This window comes from Amborella trichopoda, chromosome 12 (genome assembly GCF_054954075.1).
Source record: "Amborella trichopoda isolate Santa Cruz 75 chromosome 12, AtrichopodaSantaCruz75HAP2 v2.0, whole genome shotgun sequence".
NCBI classification, from domain to species: Eukaryota; Viridiplantae; Streptophyta; class Magnoliopsida; order Amborellales; family Amborellaceae; genus Amborella; species Amborella trichopoda.
The window spans coordinates 42,840,106-42,862,773 of NC_142347.1; the positions used below are offsets into that span (position 1 = coordinate 42,840,106).

General features: G+C 33.2%; 1 protein-coding gene across 1 annotated transcript; it reads right to left on the reverse strand.

Annotated features, from left to right (window-relative positions):
- Positions 1–3,030: 3,030 nt before the first annotated feature.
- LOC18435270 (serine carboxypeptidase 24) lies at positions 3,031–16,182 on the reverse strand. The gene is made up of 9 exons (XM_006845317.4): positions 15,383–16,182; positions 10,928–11,035; positions 9,602–9,697; positions 9,320–9,412; positions 9,117–9,205; positions 7,421–7,809; positions 5,452–5,547; positions 4,150–4,255; positions 3,031–3,407 (listed from the first exon to the last, which is right to left on the reverse strand). The coding sequence occupies exons 1-9, from the start codon at positions 15,648–15,650 to the stop codon at positions 3,264–3,266; spliced, it is 1,389 nt and encodes a 462-aa protein (XP_006845380.3). The 5' UTR covers positions 15,651–16,182; the 3' UTR covers positions 3,031–3,263.
- Positions 16,183–22,668: the final 6,486 nt, after the last annotated feature.

Genomic DNA, 22,668 nt, shown 5'->3' on the forward strand with positions numbered 1-22,668 from the left:
CTGTTAGATCGCTACCAGCGGGGTGGCAACTCCGGTTAGGGTCGGTTTTGGTGGTCTACTCAGTAGCCGGTGAGCTCCAAAAAATTTGGGTACAAAAACCGGCCGGTTAGCCCTTGAACCGGTGGTTTTTTTGCAAAACCGATCGGTTTTTGCTAACCAGACCGGTTAGCCTATATAACGTCTTATATAACGTAACTAACAGTAGAGTAGTACATAACGGCCATTATTTGGAAATTGATGCCGTTATTTGCAGTAGGCACTCTTGAATCCAAATTTTCATTTTTTTTTAATCCGTTTTCGTGCCTTTTTTGTTTGTCTTTTTTTCGTGATTTATTGTTGTAAATCACTATCTATAATTTATAAAAACAAGAAATTTGGATTGAACAGTTAAAAGAAAAAGAGTTTCTTGAATCGAAATGGCGGATTTTTTAGGTTTTTAAAAATTTTCACCATTCTTTCAATGATTTCTAATTTCTAAAGTACCAAATGGTTTTTGAAGAAATTTAGTGGTTTTGATAGATAATTAAATTATTAATCATATTTATGTTTCAATTTGTTCAAAAAACTACATATTATGGGTTGATTTTGGCTCGAAATGGTGTTGCTGCTCAAAGAACCTGTATTCGATAAAAAATAAAGATTTTTGATCTATTTATTGGTCGTTTTTTTTTATTAAATTGAGTTGTGGATTTTTATAATCAAATGCTTGATCTCTCAAATAAAATAGGTATATCTATTTATGATTGGTTAAATGTTTTTATATGAATTTTTTTGTTGCACCATATCATGAAAATTTCATAGATCTGAAATTTTCGCACTGTTTTCAATTAAATTAAAAATATCGAATATTTTTTGATGAGATCTGGTGAGTTTGAAAGATGATCGAAGCCTTTGCAATGGATGTATGTTTATTTGTTCGATTATCCAAACATGGTCGTTTCTTACTCCGAATTTTGCTTGATTTATGGGGTTTTTGGAAAATTGATTTTTTTTTAAAAAAATATTCTGTTTAATAAAATTATTTTTTATGATGAATATGGGAAGTGTTTTTCTATTTTGCTTAATAAAATTATTTTTAATAAAATTATGATTTTTTAATAAAATTACATTTTTTGATGAATATGGCAAGTGTTTTCCTAATTTGCTTAATAAAATTATTTTTAATAGAATAATGATTTTTTTAATATAATAAATTTTTTTGATGAATATGGGAAATGTTTTTCTATTTTGCTTAATAAACTTATTCTTTTTGATAAAATTATTTTTTTGATGAAATTGATTCTTTTTTTTGATAAGTGCATGATAATGTCGCTCGATTTTTTTTAATTATGTTTTTTTAAGTGCATGATATAGTTATATTTGTAATGATGGAAATGAGACATTTTGTTTTTTTAAGTGCATGTAAAATTTTTGGTTGCCTTATGTTCAATGAAACACTACACCATCGTCATGTATGCGTTTGGTTCTTCTCTTTTATTTTCTTCTTCTTTTCTTTCTTTTTATTTTTATTTTTTATTTTTTATTTTTTATTTTTTTATCAAGGTTTTTGGAATGTTTTGCAAAGAGTCTTTAAAAGATCAACCGATTTTTAAAAAATCGGCCGACTACCTAGGGATCGGTCAGGTAGTTGGTCACTAGCTGATCCTGATCTAGCTCGATTCCAGAGAGAGAGAGAGAGAGTTTTACAAAGGTGATATTAATTTCGAATCATCCTCACATTTTGATAAATTGATTTTTTCTAAAAAAATATTCATTTTGCTTAGTAAAATTATGTTTGTTTATCAATATGGGAAGCTTTTTTCTATATTGCTTAGTAAAATTATCTTTTAAATAAAATTATGTTTTTTAATAAAAAATTATGCTTTTTGATAAATATGGGAACTGTTTTTCTATTTTGCTTAACAGAATTATGTTTTTGATAAACTTATGGTTTTTTAATAAAATTATGTTTTATGATGAATATGGGAAGTGGTTTTTCATTTTGCTTAGTAAAAATTATTTTTTGATAAAATTATGATTTTTTAATAAAATTATGTTTTATGATAAATATAGGATGTGGTTTTCCATTTTGCTTAATAAAATTATTTTTTGATCAAATTATTTGTTCTTTTGTTCTTATTTTTTGATAAAATCAATGCACAATACATGGATATGGATATGGTATGGAAGAGGTCCTTTCTATTTCTGGTCTTAATTACTTGGCGTTTTTGTTTTATTTAATAGTATCAAGCTACTTTTGTTATTTGCAAAAAAGTGCATAAACTTTCATTCCTATTGTGAGCGATTTTTGTACAAAAGAAACTAGAAAGTTTTACAATGTAAGGTTTGGAATGACTATGTTAATTCTTGGAAGATGTTACATGACAAAAATATCTTCAGAAAATATCTTAAGATATTTTCATGTACAGGATCATAGTATTTAAATATTAATTTATAAAAAGTTGTTTCAATTTTTTTTGTTCAAGATAAATATATTTAATAAGATAGTGTACACTTAATCCAAGTATTTCTACTTTTTAATTTATTTTTTTGGGAGTTTTTGACCTATTTTTTTTTTTAAAAAATCAACTTGACTGGTTAATCCGATTTACCTCCCCAATTAGTCCGATTCCAGTTCAAACTGCTCCCATCCCCATGTTTGGTTAAATGTTTCGGTTCGATTTTACTAACGCTGCTCCTCGTACAGTGAATATCGAGAGCATTTAGCACGCTTAAATGGAGTTCCGGCAAGACCAACATGTTATACGATACGCTCACCAAATAAAGAAGAATCACAAAAGTATATGAACAAAGTTTCGAAGCATCTCTCAACTTTTAATCCTCCTCTGTTGGAAAATTACATGGCCTTTGTGGCAAGATGATTCACTATAACCGTTTGGACGGTTTTGATGGTCTGTTAACTTTAGGGTCTATTGCCAATGGTCCGATTAGGTTCAAACATCATTCGCATATATGCACCGAGGTACGTGCATGTGTGGGAATGGAAGATGTGCAATTTTTGAGTGATGTCCACACATGGTCACACATCTAGACAATGCATTTTTACTTATTTGGCAAACTAAGCCATTAGAAAGGTTAACACAGTCTAATTGTAACTTTGATTCTTTTTCAGTAATACAATTTGTTCTGTGATTAACACATACATATTCTCCTTTCCAAGAAATGATAACATACAGTTGCAATTTTGAAGTTTACAATGAAGTTGGATGGAGGGCATCTGTTTCTTGTAGGCATGAGCTTGTTGATCTCAATTATCAGGTGATTTAAGAAGTAGGAAGCGGTTTTCCGGCCAAAAATGACCGAAATAGTGTCAAGGCTCTCGTCGGTTGAAGCACTGGTACTTCATGCCCTGCCCCTCTTACCGTTGCAAAGGTAAGGCCATGGTAGACCTCTGACCGGCCTCCAACCTATAAAAATGAAAATGTGGTCTATATTTGACTTCTTTTTTTTTGTTATGAGGAAATTAATGTGCATTAAACTTGCTTTAAATGCATTGTGATATTGGGGCTTTTTACTTCAGTCATATTTTAAGTCAACTTGGGACAGTGATATTAGGGCTTTTTTGTTTCAGTTATAGGATTTGAAACTCATCTACTATAGAACTAGTTAATAAAAATGTATAAAGCAGAAATTTTATGGAAACTACGTAACAGGGAGCAGAGGTGATGTTGTTATACCGGTCTCTACCTCCTAGTGTGCAGGAGGCAATGGGCCCGGTATCTCGGCCCTGCCTGGCTGTGTGCGGGCCTGAGCTAGCATATGTAGGTCATAAGCTGGGTCCTGACTGAGCAGTTAATAGCCAGCCTGGCTTGATCACATATAGAGAGTCTATGCCAGGCCCTGGCGATCGGACTGCACCTGGGCCTGGCTTAGTGCAGCTCAAGCCTGGCACTTTCCAAACCCATGTACCTAGCCTAACAAACTCTTGGTGAGCAAGGTTGTAAAAATAATGAGTGAAGACTTCCTTTTGTCAAATGACTCGAGAAAACCACAACAGTTTGTAATTTGCTCTCACCAATTTGAGTCGATTTCAGTTGGGTCCATGATCAATGTTCCTAAAGTTGTTGAATCTGAACTCTAAATTCATGAAGTTGATTTCATATGATGTATTTACACGAAAATGAAGAAGGAAAAAGAAAAGGAGCAAACCTGGCCTTTAGAGTACCAAGGATACCATGGGATCTTCACTGGAAGGTTCAGATGGCTGAGGGAAAACCTCGTGGCGGTTACTGGAACTACAGCATCTACATCACCACTGTCGCAGACATGTAAATTATTAGAAAGAGACACAAGTCCATGGTTTTATGGGTTAAGTGCTGGAGTAAGCACAAAATGTTTTTGACACTTTTTAGTGTTTCTCTTCTGGAATGTTTTTATCGTAGGATTTAGTTGTGTGACTAAGTGGCATGCTACGAACATTCCTTCTCCAACTCCTAGTTTGTTCTGCTTAGATTAGTGTTATCAGGATTGGATTTGGATTGGACATTGAATTGGTGAGGGTCCAGTCTTCAGTTTGAGTGCCAATTCTACTGGCTGGAAAAGATTTAAAGAAAAATATAAATAACAATTTTAAAATATGAAATATAGTACTAAAAAAGTTATCAACTTTATTTAATCAGTCTAACCGATAAAAAGGCCACTTTAATAATCGAAATCTCTAAAAATTAAGTCTTGATTACTTTTCGACCAAACTCGATTTTAGCTTTAGAATAGATTTGGTTTTGATAACTATGCTTGAAATTATGGTTATGGTCAACATACCAACCCTAAGGTCAAATATAGAAGGGGAAGAAAGGGCCGAACCTTGGGGGAAAAAAATGTCATTTAATAAAGCTCTAAGAAAAGCCATTTTCTGAAGCTATCCAACTAGTAAGCTCAATAAGGTATCCTCGAATAAAAATAAATAGAAAAATATGAAGTTATTCAAACAAAGACCAAATTTAAATCATAGTTTCAAATTTTGACCAAAATTAGTGTATTATATTTCTCAAACGTGACAAATATAAGAATAACCTCTAGCAATGCCACCAAAATTGGAATGGACAAGTAAGTTCAACACGTTGTCTTGGCTAGTACGGTCTGAAGCAAAATTTACGCTTGGTCGAAAATAGTTTTAAGCCGGTTTTAGGTGGTCCTACCACATGTTTTCCATCAATTGGACCAACTACACAAGTTTGGGCAAATATACTATATTTTGTAGTTTTATACTATCATTTCTGTATCTCTTTAATTTTTTTATAATCGTGCCCAAGCAATGTAATAAATGACTGGGCCAGTTTTTACTGGACCATCCCTTAATCGATTAGGTGGCCAATCTGATTCTGACGACATTGGCCTCGACTGTCCTTAATCGATTCGGTGGCCAATCTGATTCTGATGACATTGGCCTCGACTGCCACAAAAAATTGGAGGGAGTTTTCCTCTATTTTGATATCATTGGACATGACTCACCTGAAAACCCAAATTCTGAGGCCAGCCTTGATGAGCTCCCTGTAGGTGGGCAACATGGAGAAATCGGAGTCCTGCCAATTCTTATTCAGCAAATCACTGCAATTTCATGCCCCAAAATATTATTTTATTATAAAACACACTATTAGTATTCCAATTTCACAGTTTCAATATTTGGAAGCTTTTACATTAGGGAAAGATGTACTCCCTCCCCGATCCAACCATCCAATTTATTTCAAGTGACACACTGGCCGTTTGATCTAAATTCGATGTCTGAGAGTATTTAATTTTTCTTGTTTTTATAAATTATATGCATATGAAATTTGATTCGTGCCATCATCTCAATGAGGAGCACCTAAAACAAATATTGAAAAGATAATTTCGATAAAATACAATAACCAAAATACCCCTAAATCTTTCATGGGCATTTTGGTTATTTTATTTTATTGAAATAATTATCTATTTTATATATTTTACAAGTGTGGATTTAATAGAGGAGTGGACGCCCAAAATTTGGTGTCAAAATATTTATAGAAAATTTTAAAAATAAAATAGTATAAAAGTGTGAATTGTGATTGGGGCCATCTCAACTATATCTAAATCAAAATGCATAGTTAGATAAAGATAAGTATATAAGTTTTATACAATAGGAGAAGCGAAGAAAGCCTGGAATTAGTTTTGCATAGTTCAAGAGTAGTTTATGATTTGTGAGGAAATAAGCAATCTCCAACTAAGTAAAAATATAATTTAAAGATTCCATGAATTCTCTTTTAAAAGAGTTTTCGGTGCGTTCTTTTCTAATTTTTGAACACAGTTTCTATGCGGCCAGCCCACATATTGTAGAAATGCAGGCTTGACAACAAATATAATTGGTCCTAAATTTTAATGAATATATAATCTTTAACATGGAGATCATGAATATGAAAAAGAAAAGAACTTGAAAATTAGAAATAATAATTATAATAAGAAAATATTTGGACCGTTTGTTACACTTGTTTTTAGATGGACCACCTATTTGCATCCATCTTAAAGATGGATGCTTTATACCTGTGGATCACATATTGTAGAAATGCGGTCCAGCCCACATGAAACAATTTTTTTTAATTTTTTTTGGGGTAATTCAATGGGGAAGACATACCCCTACCCGTTTTTTTTCAAGTAGATTAGGAGCTAGCTGTTTTGAAGGTATTAGTGGAGTGATGTTAGTAGTAGAAATGGAAACCACTGCTTTTCCTTGAAAGCGAAGGCTTGCCGAGTGAATTATTTTTCTTAGTGCCATCTAAAAAACCTCAAATTTTATAATGACAAAAAAGTACCATTTGTGATTTGGAAAAAGTTTATACAAGGGTGATATCCTAAATAATCACATTAAGGCGCACCTCAACAATTCACTAGAAAAGGTTGTTTTGATTCTCCAAAATCTTCAAATAGATCATCTCGACCTCAAGATGTGTATGGAAATGAGAAAAAATAGATTTCAATTCTTGAAAATAGTGCATCATGCATTGTATTTTCTAGACCATCAAATTTCAAGATTTGCAAGTGGGCATAGATCTGCTCGATCTACACTATCTTTGAAACTTTAAATTTTATTATTAGATATGAAAATAAAATTTCAAGCCATCACAAAGATTTCTAGTACTGAAACAATGTATTTCAACGCTATTTGAAGGTGCGCCTTACTTTGATTATATAGAGCCTCTGCCTTGTGCAAATCACACCCCTTGTGACTTACCCTCCTCTTATGTAAACAAGCATACTAGAAAATTGGAAAAACTACCCTTGTAGATCAAGAAGAAGAAGAAAAAGAAGGAGAAGAAGTAATTATAAAAAGAAAGAGAATCAAAGTTAGTAGGACATGGGGCCTTGGCTTATTGGTTAAGGATAAAATCTTTTTAGTCATATGTAATTTTTTTGTTTTTGATACGTTAACAGTCGAAATCGAGGTAGCGATGTTATGTGTGCATTTCACCTGCATCCTGTCCACTTATACGGTATTCGGGTCGTATTTGCATGTAGGGCCCTTTGCACATCAGGACTATTGTAGAATCTCTCTGCATAGTTCTCTGTACATGGATCGTAGCCTGCGATCCTACGCCTCAGCAATGTATTCTTGAACCACAGCGCAGTGGCGTTAGATGAACATGGTGGTGTATAGATGCTGTACTGGTCGATTTTTCCGAACTCGTGGTTACTTATATAATCGAAAAGACCATTGCAGTTAGCTGAGTATTCTGGCTCTGAGAAGTTGCAGGAGGAAAGTACAGCTTCATATGTGGTGTCTGAGATCAAGGCATGGCTCCACCAATAGTTCACTGTCCCTAAGTTGTCGTAGTAGTTATCCATCACGCCATTTCCGACCTGCATTTCCAAAGTTTGAGTTTCTCGAATGAGGGGCATTTTGGTCATTTCCGAGCTTTAAACATAGGGAAAGTAAACTTGTACTTGGGGGAGTTTCCTATGATGTATAACATCCACCATTAACATGTACCAATGGTGTATGGTACAATATTATTAACACCGAAGCACGCAACAATCAATGTAAGGCGCACCTTCAAATTTTATCATAACACATTTTGTGCAAGAAGTTTTTAGGACTTAAGAATCTGTTTTCATATTTAATTATAAAATTTTAAATTAAAAAAATTGTCCGAATCAAGTAGATCTTTAAACTCATGAAAATCTTGAAAAGGAACGGTTGGATACCTTGTTGCATGATGCACTATTTTTGGATTAAAAAATAATAATTAAAATAAAAATAAAATTATATATATATACATATGGGTGCGGGTTCTATAAGGATGCAGCCTTAAACAATGCAATTATGGTGCACTTTAAAATTTTATCATAACATGTAATTTTGTTATTAAAAATTCTTAGCATTATCTAAAAATTTATTTTCATACCTAATTAAAAAATTTTTAATTCCAAAAATGGCCCCTACCATCCAGCCATCCATTTTTTATCAAGAGAGCCACTCATCGTTTGATCTTAGATCTGATGTCTCAAAATAATTTATTTGTAGTCTTTTAATGCAATTTTTTTTAATATAAAATTTGGTACGTGCCATATTCTCATTGGGGCGCACCTATAAAAAAATACTAGCAATAATTTTTCGATAAAAAATAATGACCAAAATACACCTAGAAATTTCCAGGGGTATTTTGGTCATTTTATTTTATTGAAAACATTTTTTTATATTTTTCGTCAGTACAAGTTTAATATAGGAATGGACGTCCAAAATTTGGTGTCAAAAAAATTTATAGAAAAAATATTAAAAATAAAACAATGTAGAGATGTGACATTGTGATTGAGGCAATATTAGCTCTCCATTAAAAAATGGACGGTTGGATAAGGGGAACATAGAACTTCTATGTTGTAGGGAGAATATAGAAAGCTTTCCCTATATATATATATATATATATATATTCTATATTCATACATCTCGATATCGAGATATAGATATGATCAAATAGAGGGTTTTCCAACCTCAAAATATCATTTTTCGATGGAATTTTGAGGTACACCTTAATTCTACAATTTAAAGGTACACCTTAATTCTACAATTTAAAGTTGCAACTTTATCGAAAATTTTTCTTTTAGTAAATGCATGGCAAATTAGTAAATGTGAATGTGTGTGCTGTGACAAAAAGGAGAAAGAGACATACAAGGATGCCTTTGAGGTGGATGAGGTAAGGTTTTGTTGTTATCTTGTTATACTCTTCTATTTTCTTTGCCAGCTGAGGAATGTAATGCCCTGTAAAAAGAGTTAGAGAAAGCAAACGAAAAATTATAAAAATGAAAAAAAAGAATTCACACATAGCTGTATAAAAAAGAAAATTTCCGAAATAATAATAAATAAACAACATACCTGCATAACTCTCTCCACAAATGTAAAATTCTCTATATCTATACTCTGGAAACCTTGCCAGCCATTTAATGAGAAAAACCAAGGCATCCTGAGCTGTGTCAATACATGCAAAGAATGGAATATTTATACAAATTGTTTAGAAGAAAAGCACAAAAAGTTACAACTGCTATTATATTATTCACTATATAAATTAATTTGGCAAATGAAAAATATAAAAAAGAATATAAAAAATAAATGAAAGTCCCATTTGGGTTTAAAAAGAACATAGGTATCTTATCCTACCAGTTCGTTCATCCCCCGAGTCCTTAAGATCAGAGGTGGTGTTTGTATAAGAAAAACCTACTCCAGCTGGGGATTCAAGAAATAGAAGATTGGCATCTGCAATAAGATAAAGAGTAAACTATTAGATTTTCTTTGCTACAAATAAGAAGTAAGAGGATAATAATTTGAATAAGGGTTACGTTCAGGTACTCGTACATATGACTATTTACTTGATGTACTCAATATTTTTGGATACTCAATACCTATATTATACCATGTAGTAACTTTTTTGTTTAGATATATTTTAAGTAATTAAACAGAAATAAAGTTGAAATTCTTGATTAAAAAAAAAACGTTTCTTACTTATAATAGAGCATGACATTATATGACATCACCTATATAGAGTAATGATACCTTCTTAACTACTAATAAATGTCGCTATTTTAGTATAAAAATATCTATCCTATCCCTCTTAATTATAAAAAATGCCCTCACTAAAAACAATTGTACTACAAAACATAGATATTATAATCGGTAGAGTAACTTAACCTCGTCCGGTAGACAAGCCAAGTGGGGGGGTGCCCCAATTGCTGGGGAGCAAAGAAACCCTAAAAAATATTAAAAAATTCAAACATCACCAAAAATATGTAAATGCCATTACATTATTTAGAGCAGCGTATTTAGATAATTTGGATGTTTTTTAAGATAACTTGGGAACTTTTTTTTTTTTGTTTTTTAATTTTCTTGAAATTTTTTGATAATCATTTTTTATACATTTTTTTAAGATCATTTAGTCTTCTAGTCATTTGTATTGCCTCATTTCACTTTCACTAAATTTTAACTAATTTTACAAATTTATGTTTCTTTATTTTGTAACATATTCTTGGAGTGTATAAAACTCAGTCGAGTCCACTCAAACTCGGCCTGGTTTCTAAGGGTCGAGTACCTTGGCCGGAGTAAATACTTTTTTGTGGCCAACAACTGATGGCTCTTTCAGTTATCAAGTATGGACCCACTTTTTATGTAGGCCCTTGATGCCAAATATGGTATGCGCTCTATTTCACGCAACTTTTATTTAATTTGGACGGTGTAGATTTTGTTTCTACTTCTAAATACAGGGATCAAGAGAATGATCACTACCCATCAATACAATTAGACGGTGTAGATGTCGGGGTCGCACAACGACAAAATAATGAATACTTTTCTATCTAAACATATATCTTATGGTGCAATAGCCACTATTATTTTTATACTGGATTCTTCATTTTCCGAGCAATAATATATGGATAACATGTTGGCCTAAATAAAATCTATGCTCGTAGTTTAAGAAAGTAAGAATATGAATACCTTTATTCCAAGAAAACTTATTCAAATATAGGCTGTGTCCCGTCTTATTAACCCGGAAGGGTCCAATCTCCTCCGAAGCTCCAAATGCTATGGATGAACACCCTGGGCCTGCAAATAATTCCCAAACCATTACAAATACTTCCTTTTTTATTTTTTCGAGGAATCCATGCATAACTTATCTAAAACACCTTTTTCAAGCTTTGTGTCATTTTTTCTCTATAATTTTTTAAAATTTATTAAATGGAAAGTATGCAATAGGTTAAGGGAAAAGTTTATATAAGGTTGCAACCTTAAAATGTAGAACTATTGATGCACCTCAAAAACCCATCGGTAAAAGTTGTTTTAATGTTGAAAAACCCTCTAATTGATCATCTCGACATCAAGATGTATGACTATGAAATAAGAAAAAAAGAAAAAAAGAAAAAAAATTGAGTCCCAGAAATGGTGCATCTTACAACACATTTCAAGATTTTCATATGTTTATAGAACTACTTTATTTTAATAATTTTTGGAATTCAAAATTTTATCATTAGATTTGAAAATAGATTTTGAGATAATCTTAAGAATATTTTACATCAAAATTATATGTTATGATAAATTTGAAGGTACGCCTTAAATGGATTGTTTAAGGTTGCAACCTTTATGATAACCACACCCAAAGGTTAATTACCTAAAACCTCTTGTCTTGGAACTCTATAATATCACGAAACCAATGTCAGATATTCTACAAATAAAATTACATAGTATATACAATGAGACCATTTACTATAGGTACAAGGAGGTCATAGATATTTATGACAATTCGATATGAAATCTAATAGCTTTGGTGCGTCACAAAATTCGAGATATTTTCTTTTAACCTTTGAACTTGATCAATGAAATAAATACAACCACCCGATTTTACATCCAATAGTCAAGATTAATTGTGACCACCTTGAAACAAAGGTAAATAGCCTCATTGTATACATTTTCATAAAATTAAAGTTAAGGTTAATTAAACACTAACCAAGTAGAGTATATAATTAAAATATTTTCCTATACAAATTTTGGAAAACACTGATAAGCTTTAAGAACTAAATAAAGAGTTAAAAAAATTGAATATCTTTAAAAATGGTACGTGAAACAAAAATGCCATTAATTAGTAATCTTCTAAGGTCATAACATGAGTTAGCTACCTAAGCATGTTCATTAATTTCATCTCTCAAGTTAATGACTCAAAAAAAAAAAAAAAAAAGGACTTTTCTTGCAAAGTTTCTATTTGGTCATTTTGGTATTTTTGTAAAGACTCTCTCTCTCTTATGTGCAATGATGAAGAAACGTGAAGATGGGTAGTTTTCAACTTTTTACCGGACTTCTCTCATTCCTGAATGTGTGGTCTCCTTCCCAAACTTTGTGTGTAACTTTTAGTGACAGGGGTTCATTCCCTGTGTGGCAATAAGAATAATAACCAAAGTATCTTATCATTTATCTTGTTTCTATGGAATATTTGTGCATTTAACTATTGTTTTTTTCTCTTTTAACAATCCAGAACAGACAAAAGTGGCTGAAAATTCCAATTTTTTTTTGACAGATATGCTTTTTCGTCTTTGCCCCATTAAGGAGGGGTCCATAGGCATGCTAGACAGGCCCTGCACAAACCCTAACTCTTTCTTTCACCTTATTATTACAAGTCAAACTTATTTTTAATTCCCTTGAAAGGTCCTTTGCCTTTTCTCTCACCTTTCTCCTTTTTAGAACCTTTTCATTGATATGGAATGACCTTGTAGTCCTCAACAGTGCTAAAAGAGCTTTTGCCCCTCTACTTTCAAGATATGTACCCAAGTACCCGTTAGTTCCTCGGGAAAGGTATTGGGTGCTAGTGGTAGCACCCCATACCTAGTCATTATATTGTGGTTGTTGGTTTTTCGAAAAAGGTATTGGATGTTGGTGGTAGCACTCTATATTTAGTCATTATGTTGTGGTTTTTATTTTCACTGATACGGACTCACTAACATCTTAAAAAAACTAATTTTTAAATTATTCATTTTTGTTGACATCGACCCACTAACACCTCAAAAAAACTAACTCCTAAATTATTTGAAAAAATGGGTAGAGGTTTGTCTTCTAGATTGAATTATAAAAAAAAACTGTTGGTTTTCATGTAAGAATATTCACACTGTTATTCAGACTATGGCTAACTGTTAATGTATGGATATGGATATGTATCCATACAAATGCATATTCATATTGATGTGTATCAGTATGACATTTATCTATAACCATAATCTTATCAAGAGTATACATATGCATATCCATACTAATATGTATCAGTATAATACACATACATATCCATATGTTAACACTAACAGGATATTCGTAATCATTGGACTCGATGTCGGTTGAAATAGTTGGGCAGGATTTAAGAAACAAAAAATTAAATTTAATTAGGGTCTTGGACTCAGATTGATGTCAGTTGAGCTATTTGGGCAAGATGTTAAAAAGAAAAATTAAATATGATTAGTCAAAGCTGGCTAGTCATATTACTAAAAACATTCAAACTATATGCTAGACATATTGCTAAAAACATCCAAACAATAATTTTAATTGATTTTCAACTAAACTTAATTTTTGCTTTAAATCATATAGACCAATGCACTCATTGATCCGGTTGGTTTGGAGCGGTCTGGTCATGTTAACAACAGATATCATAGATTAAAGCCCATTAAATAGAGGCCAGGTCTACCCCCTTTGTTATGTGGAGAGGGAGGTGGAATTTATTTTTTATTTTTTTTAAAAAAAGGGTTTAGGTCAGGACTTTGTAGTGCAATGGTGACGTCTGCCGTAACCACCAAGAACACAAGAGACTGAACCTCAACTTCTAACTTATTTTCTTGGGAAGGGTAAGTTGTTCAGCCAGTCCATGAGTGAACATATGAATTCGACCCACTTTCTAGGGTTTCAGTCTGTTTTTTGCTTTTATGTTTTTCAGCTTTTCACTTGGTACATTCAACGTACAAATGTGGTTTAATTTCGAAGTGAAGACTTCATGGAAAGGGCAAAAGGGATCACATAATTCATTAGTCATAATCATGCTTACTTGTTTTATGCAAAAAGCACATCTAATCCCTTCCCATATTTTTGAAAGTAAATCATGACATAAATATTGGATATATACATGAATTTGCAGTTAATATTAATTCAGGTAGACCACTTATGCCCATGGAAGAAGAATCTGTGAGTCATTTAGGTGTACCCATAACTTGGTCCCTCCAAATTTAGAAAATGGCTCCTAAAAACACTTCCACGTAGTCCAAAAGATATTATACTCCCTCGAGAGTATACTATCCATTTAGTCCCTCGGGTAGAACCCCATCTAAGATTAATTCTAGGACCTTAAATTTTGGGGACTTAATCTTTTCAATCTTTAGATTAACTTCAAGAAAATTTTTTTTTTTTCTGATTGGATCATCTATGCACTTGAGAAGAACAATGTCTGAAGATTGAATAGAGATCGTCCAATTTTTATTGGGTGAGATCTAAGTGTTAGGAAGCTCAAAATTCAATTTTTGCCTTTTGAGAATAACAATCTAGTGATTCTTAAGGGGTTCGGAAAATTCCAGATTGAAAAATCCTTCCATGTAGGTTTCTTGACTACGGGAGTAGATGTACATTATGCTCCCGCATGAGCATAGTACACACGCTCTTTATATAGACCAACAAGTGCATAGTTGTTTGCAAAAATTAGAAAAATGAAATATGCTCATAATGAGGTCTACCCACTTACCCTAAACTAGGAATTTAGTGAAAAACTTAACATTAAAAATACAAAAAAAATAAAAATTTTTTTTAGCTAAAATACTCCTTGCCTTCAAATCCAAAACATTTATAAACAAATTGTTAGCAAAATTTAGAATTAGAATAGAACTGGTTAGGAAGAGCGATTTGATTCAAGTTAAAGAAAGGGTTGCCCAAAAAGATATGGATGGAAAAATCTCATTTTTTTTTTTAAAAAGAGAGAATTTCGTTTTTTAAGAGAGAGAGTATGATATTCCCAAATTCCTACAGGAAGCTGGCGAAGAAAAATGATGGTGCAGGAAAAAAAAGGCATCATCTATGTGCTCTCCTGTAAACTCTCGATGCCACATCTTCCTAACCTCATTTTTAAACTGTAATATGCAAGCAGAGGGAGAGAGAAGCAATAGGAGTAGAGGAACTGAGAGCAATAGGACAAGAGGAACTGACACTCTACAGCTCAAGAGAGAGAGCGAGAGCTGAGCTGTGCTCGAATAATGGTTTTCAAACATGATTTAAGAGAGAGAGAGAGAGAGAGAGCTGAGCTGTGCTCGAATAATGGTTTTCAAATATGATTTAAGAGAGAGAACTGAGCTCGAATAATGGTTTTCCCACATGAATTTAGAGAGAGAGAGCTAAGCTCGAATAATGGTTTTCAAACACGAGAGAGAGAGAGGAGCTGACCTCCATTGAGCCAAAGGACCAGAGGCTTCTCATTCGCATTGGAGGTGGCCTCAGTTAACCAATAAAACAACGCTCTCCCATGCGTCTGATTCACAGTAACATAACCCGAAAACTGCTCGAAACTTACTTTGGGCTGTCCTGGAAGATTAATTATCCGATCTTTTTCTCTCTCATCACCCCAAACTCCATTGCTAAACAAGAATAAGGAGCAGAAAACAAATGAAAAGGAGAGAGAGAATGGGGGAACTGAAGGCATCGCTCTATTCATTGCACCCCGAGACAATAGTAGAGAGAGAATTCATGGAAAGAATGAGTTGGGATGGGCAATTATAGAGAGAGAAAGGGGGCTCGAGGTCAAATGGTGACATATTACAACAACAGCTTGCAGGTTTTGGCAGATAGAGAGGGTCTTTTTTCCCTATTAAAAAACCGGGTAAACATGGAAATTAAAAAGCAGTAGAGACAGAGAGAGAATGGGCCCAAAAGAAGGTTTCTAGGAGAGGGGGCCATTTAAGAAAGCGGAATAAGGGCAGGTTTTGGAAGCAGGGAAAAACAGGGGCCATAAATGCCACAGGAACAGTCTGTAAAAAAATGGTGGTCCTGTGTGGGTAGTTTGATAATCTCTGCCTGTTGGATTCCACAAATATGGTAAAGACAAAAGAAGAGAGAGAAGGACGAAAAACTGGTGTAGATGTGAGAAAGTGAAGTTGATAATGAAACTACAGAAGCACAATAGAGAGAGAGAGTCATGTGGGTGAGTGGAAACTGATGAGAGAGAGAGTGTGTGTGTGTGTGATGATGGTGAGTGGGAAATTAAGGTGGGTAGTTATTTTTTTGCTCTTTCGTTTACGATTTTACAGGTTTGGTGGTTAGAGAAATCAAGTTTCTCTCCTTTTTTTCCTGGGGTTAAAGAATGAATAAATCATTGAGAAAATGAGAATTTAATGTGTCTTAGTTTTTTACAGTGAGTTTGACCTCTAAAGTTGATATTTTGGTAGCAATCAGGTGAAGAAAACTAGGTGAACAGAACTACTCATACAAGTACGCCAAAGATCTGGACAACACTTAATTAGAGAGACTGTGTGTGAGTTCATTACAGCTTTGGTACAGACAATACTTTGGGGTAGAGAAAGAGATTTCCACGATTGTGGTGTGTTCATAGTGGCATTTGGTCAACAACAAAAATTGTGCTAGGTAAAAATTCAATAAAAATCAGGGACAAGTACAAAAACCCCTTAATTAACTTTCTTTACGACCTCCCTGTAATTAATTTTTTTCGCAATTTTTATCTTAAAACTAATTGATATAACATAGACCCCCGAATCAAAAAGTCATAGTTTGGAAGAAAAAAAGATGCTTGCTTGTACATGAAGGTACCACATTTCTGTAGACTGTCAATTACCAAAGACGGTCTAGCACATATTATTGTCGGACTGGAACCCATACCACACATTACATGTCAGACCGCAACAACAATCTGCCGGACCGCATGCAACTTATGCCGGACTGAGGCATCATAGTGTCGAGCCGACATAGCTGTCGGACCAGAAGAACAATCTGGTGGACTGCATTTACAAGTTTCAGACCAAGGCATCATATATACCGGACCTTAGCAACAATCTGTTGGACCGCATTTACAAGTGCCGCACTGACAACATTCAAAGACCAAGGGGTGGGCATTTTGGTCGAAAAAACTATGACTTTTTTACTTTGAGGAATATTTGCTGTAGAAGTTTATTTCGGGGTAAACATTACAATAAAAAAGTTGGGTGGGAGGGGTTGTAAACAAAGTTGACTAGGCAGGTTTTTGTAATTTTGCCTAAAAAAATAATATTTAACTTGTTTTTACAGATTCAATTATTTAATTTTGACAAATTAAACAAGCTGAACCAAGTTGGGGAATTTTATTTTTTAAAATATATTTCATAGTTTTAAAATGCTCTTATTTATAATCAAACAGAAATTGGTTAACGTAGATCCCTAACCAGTTCGATGTCCAGATTAATTATAGTTCATAGTAATAATAAGCACAAGAAAGACTACTACAAGGAAAGGAATTGAGAGAGAGACTACTTCATTGCCAGTACTAAAGACTTGGACAAACATGGAGAGAGTGAGAGATAGTTTACTGCTAGCAATTACCAGAGAGGGAGATTACCAGCAATTGCAACAAGGGATAGAGAGGAACATACCGTGGGTGAAACTCCCCAAAAAAAAAAAACTCTCTTCTACCCTTGAAATAATGAGGGGGAAGAAAGGGACATTCAACCAACAGGCACATATAGATATAGAAACAGATATGCATGCAACTCTTGGCAAATATTATCTATTCCTTTGCCATCATTATAAAATGTTGCAAGACTTAAAATGGCATTCGTATCCTCTAAGGCATACCCCAAATTGAAAGAAACAAAATGATCAGGAGATAGATACCAAGAAACTTCATTGTAGATAGATAGTTGGTCAATTCATACAAAATAATGGAGATAAAGAAAATCACATCCATCCAAAAGAGGTTAATGTCTCCATGCATGACCTCTAACTTCTTAAAATAAGCATCTTCAAATGTTCAATCAAATGGCCTGTCCTTTGTGGTGTAATTTAGTGAATATTCTTGAACATGTATGGATTCATTTCTAGTCTTCCAAAACAAACATGTCTAAATACCATAACAGGAGATTGACCTTCCAAATCTCTCTCTCTTCCAAATGTTTAACTCTCTCTCTCTCTCTCTCAACTTTGCATGGGTATAGTTCCTAGGGCCTTCTGTACTCATTGAATATTGAGTAAGAGTTTTTTAATAACTTAGAGAAGGCCCATCTTTACCTGTTGAGGATAGGGTCGTGGATAAAATTATTATTCAAATTTCATGATTAGTTGCTCAGAGTAGTATTCAAATTCAATCATTTAGATAGCTTTCTCAATTAAAATTCAATGATTTAAATAGTCTTATTTTGCATTTTAATGATAAATAATTCTTAAGAGTTGTAGGCGTGCATCAAATTGAGTAGAAATGTCTAAAACCCAGTTTAGATGGACTTAAGGACACTTTCAATTCTGTTTCTTTATAACACGAGTACTCCGCAATGTCTTTGCCCATGATCATGGTTTAAAAAGACGGTGATTTGGATCAGAATCAGCCGATTTAGATTGGAAACCAATCATGCTGTCCTAGTTCTTGTAAAATATTGGAAATCGGTCGGTTCCATCCATAAACTAGGGGGTTCTGGTAAGTTCTATGATAAAACCAAACCAACCAGTTCTGTTAGAGCACCAGCCAGAATCGGCCCGACTTTATTTTTAAATTTTCTTCAAAATTTTATTGGCCGGTTCAGTAGAATGAATCATCGAATTTGGACCATTGACCCACCGAACCGGACTAGTTTTCCAGATAAGCAATGTGGGTCACCAATCTGTTTTTTTTTTTAAACCTTGCCTACCACCATTTTTAGCCCCGCTTGCTTGAAAAACGTTGTAAAATTAGCCCCTAAGTTCGTTTAGCCTCACAAAGAAGAAGGCATATTTTATCTTTAATAGCATTTAATGCTAGTGATAATATACCTGCTTGACTTAAACTATATTTGAATAAGTCTGATCTGTTTTTTATTCTCTTGGATAATGGCAGCCTAGTTGACCAAAAAGCAATTACAGATAAAGAAAGGGTCAAGAAAGTTTGGGTGATGGGTTCTATACCTATGCTATATAGAGAGAGGTACATATGTCACACAAAATAAACGCCTCCAGCTCAAAAAAATAGACATGACACTATATATCATTTAATAAAAGCGAATTCTAGTTGATATCAAGAACTCCATTAACATTTCAATCAAAAACGTTAAACATAAACGTAAATATCGGCAATGGTGTACCATACATGCCAAAAACCATAAATATGCAGGTCCAAATTATATAATTCCATACTTTATGCTTAGGCAAGTATACCATACAAAACCCTATGCAATTGTATATGGGTCAGTCCTCAACTACAGATAGTTGTAACTAGCCATGTTTCAGTGACAAATATTCCCAAGGGTATTGCTACTACCCACCATCCGTTAAATATGGATTATTGTGTGACATTGTTTTGAGGGCCTAATATATCTACTAAGGGAGCTATTGGAAAATATATCAACATTTTTCATATTACAGATATAGCATGCATTTTAGGGCTATGGGCTCACTTGTGAATAATGGATTAGATCAAGCACCACCAATCTTCATTTTCATCTTAAATCTTCATTTTTATCTTAGTCAAAGCCTTTGCTCAATTAATTGGGATCGGCTATACGAATCCTGGTCTGCCATTCTGCTTTATTAACAGTCATTCACTCAGTGAGGCCATAAGTCCCTGTGTCTTTTCTCACTATTTCTAACCATATCTTTTTAGACAAAGGAAAAAAATAATGCTATTCCCTAACAACTAATCTATCCAAACGGAGCCTTATGTTTTACCAAGAGTTCCAAGGTGCTGTTACTAAACTTTAAGGCTTTGTTTAGCCTGCATCCATTTGGGAGTGAAAAATAGGTTAGGTTGCATGCTTACTATTTACCAATGACTTTTTCTGTGACCCAACCACCCCCAATTCTGAAAACTAAGAACACATTTTATCATTGTATTTCTAAATAACCACCTTGGCATAGTTGTTGGGCCATCCAAATGAGGATTGTGTTTACCACATTGTAATGAAATTATATTTCATGTTAACGTTTTTTTCCTCAAGTGCATTTATTTTTGGGATGGAAAATTATATTTCAAATCTGATGGCTTGGGGCTTTTTTTTTTTTTTTTTTTGTATTTCATTTATTTTTGACTCATCCTTCTTGAAATCATTTCTTCTCTAAAGGCCATTTAAGATTAGTTGTACTTATTTCTTTTGATCCTATATGTTCCCAAGCTAGAAAAAAAAATCAAATCCAATCTCTCAATTACATGAGTAGTAGTTGATCCCAGAGATTTATAACTATATGAATGAGATTTTTATAAAAAAAACTTTCTATGTCTCTCTATGTACATATGAATTACACATGTATGGGGACATGGGGCTTCTGATCTTAATCCTCCTCGATAAAAATTAGCATGTTGAATACAACTCTAATGTTAATTTTGATTATTGTCATGGTTAGTGTAAGATTTGTTATTATACTTGTTTGTTGTTTTCTTGATCTGCTTGTGTTTAACCTAGAAAGAAAATATTTGGAATAGAGTGAAATGGGTACTTCAAAATTTGAAAAGTACGAACAAGTATGGCCAAGTCTATGAACATAAATAAGGCTTTATGAGAACAACTTACGCTAATGATCTCGATGATCAGAGATCAAGCATCAATTGTACTTCTAGGTGTGTTGAAAATGATCAATCTAAAGCATGTGTAAAGGTAAGGTGACCTTAAGAACTCAAGGATGAGAGTGTAGAAGGTAGAGTTTACACAAAAATAATAAGCACGAAGAAAGTTGTGCAAGGCATGTTCATGGAGGTCATTTGGTTAGAGAGCTTAAGCCGATAGTTAAATTCTCTAGATTCAAGAGCAAAAGATTAAACATATACAATTGGCAAGGTAAGAGTATACTATTGTATCGAGGTGAAGATTATTGGGTCAGTGTGGTGCTTTTGTCAATATTAATGGAATTTTTGGTGAAATGGGAAATCACCTTTATGAGTACAAAAGAGTGAAGAGAAGTTTGGAGGAAGAAAGAGATTTGGGGTTTGCTTTGCACCCTAATCTTTTTTTATGCCCTTGTATTGGGCCAGATATATTAATATTTTCTTTGCTGCGAAAGAGTTGGTCGAAGATAGCCAAAAAAGAAGTTGATTGATGATATTTTTGTGATATGGAAAAATGAATTTGAATTTCTTTTTGCTATTATAAGGTAATCTCTATAAACCAAAAAAACTTGTAATTTTTTCCATTGATAGTGAAATTTGTTGGTTGCCCATAGATGTAACCCGATTAGGGTGAACTATACATATTTGTATTTGGTGGTGATTGGGTTATTGTTTGTGTTGTGTTTTTTTTATTTCCTATTTGTCAAAAGATATTCTACTCTCATTGTCCATTTCCTCCCTCGGGTAAAAACCCCACCTAGGATTAGTTTTAGGACCTCAAATTTTGGGGATATAACCTCTTTAACACATAGATTAACGTAATACGAAACTTTCCTAATTGCACCCTCTAAGCACTTGAAAAAAAATAATGTCTCAAGATTGAATAGAAATCGTCTAATTTATAGAAGGTCGATCTAAGTGTTGAAAAACTCAAATTCAAATTTTCTTTTTGAGAATAATCATTTAGTGATTATGAGGTAGTTATCAAATTTTCAAATTGAAAAAAATCCTCTCAAGTAGGTCATTTAACCGAGGGAGTAGAAGTAAACTATGCTCCCTCAGGGGCAAAGTATACATCATTTTTCTATTTATTCATTTCATTTTTTCCAAATTTATTACACCATATACATTTGTTGCATGTTTAAAATCTTTGAAGTCAATTTGAAGGTGTAAGTTGGTTTCGAAGTACTGGATTTGTTTTAGTGAGGAGTTTACCGCAACAAAGGGTAATAAAAAAAAGTCTCAGTTCCCATCATTGCACTTTTATCTTTTTGCTTGTACTCTGTTCAACCTCAAAATTTCTCATAGTTTAACAATTTACAAATTTTATAATTAGATTCCAAGTTTTCATTTCTTCCAATTTTAGTTATTTTAACGTTTAAACATATTTGGGTACTTTCATGAAAGTGTGAATCGTTCTTTTTAAAAACGATGAGATTCATTTAATTAGTTGTTTGTATCGATTCGGAACGAAATGCTTGCTCATTCGTCCTCCTTGATAACACTACTTTTGGTTGATGAACAGATTATTTGTTTCATAGCATAAATCCTCCATTCACCGCTTTGGATAAAACCATTTCTATAGGTATTTTTAAGACCCAATTTTGAGGGATTTAACCTTCTCAATAAATAAAATAAGAAAGAGAAATTTTAAAGACATTATGTTTGTGATTAGAAAAATAAAATCGTAAAATTAATCAAAGGTCATCCAATCTGTAGACTGTGAGATCTATGTGTTTTGTAGCTTGCAGTCACTTTTATTTTCAAGATACTCGTATGGTGATTTTAAAATAAGCTCAAAAGTTTTAGATTGGGAAATTTTTTGTAACTAGATCTTTGACATGGTTAATAAGTACACTCAGTTCAGTTCCTGCAGGAGCACTTTCTACGCGATTTTAGGTCTTCTCTTTTTGGAGATACTGCTAACAGTCGGCCTCGTGTAATCAAAACCGTTGGTTGAATT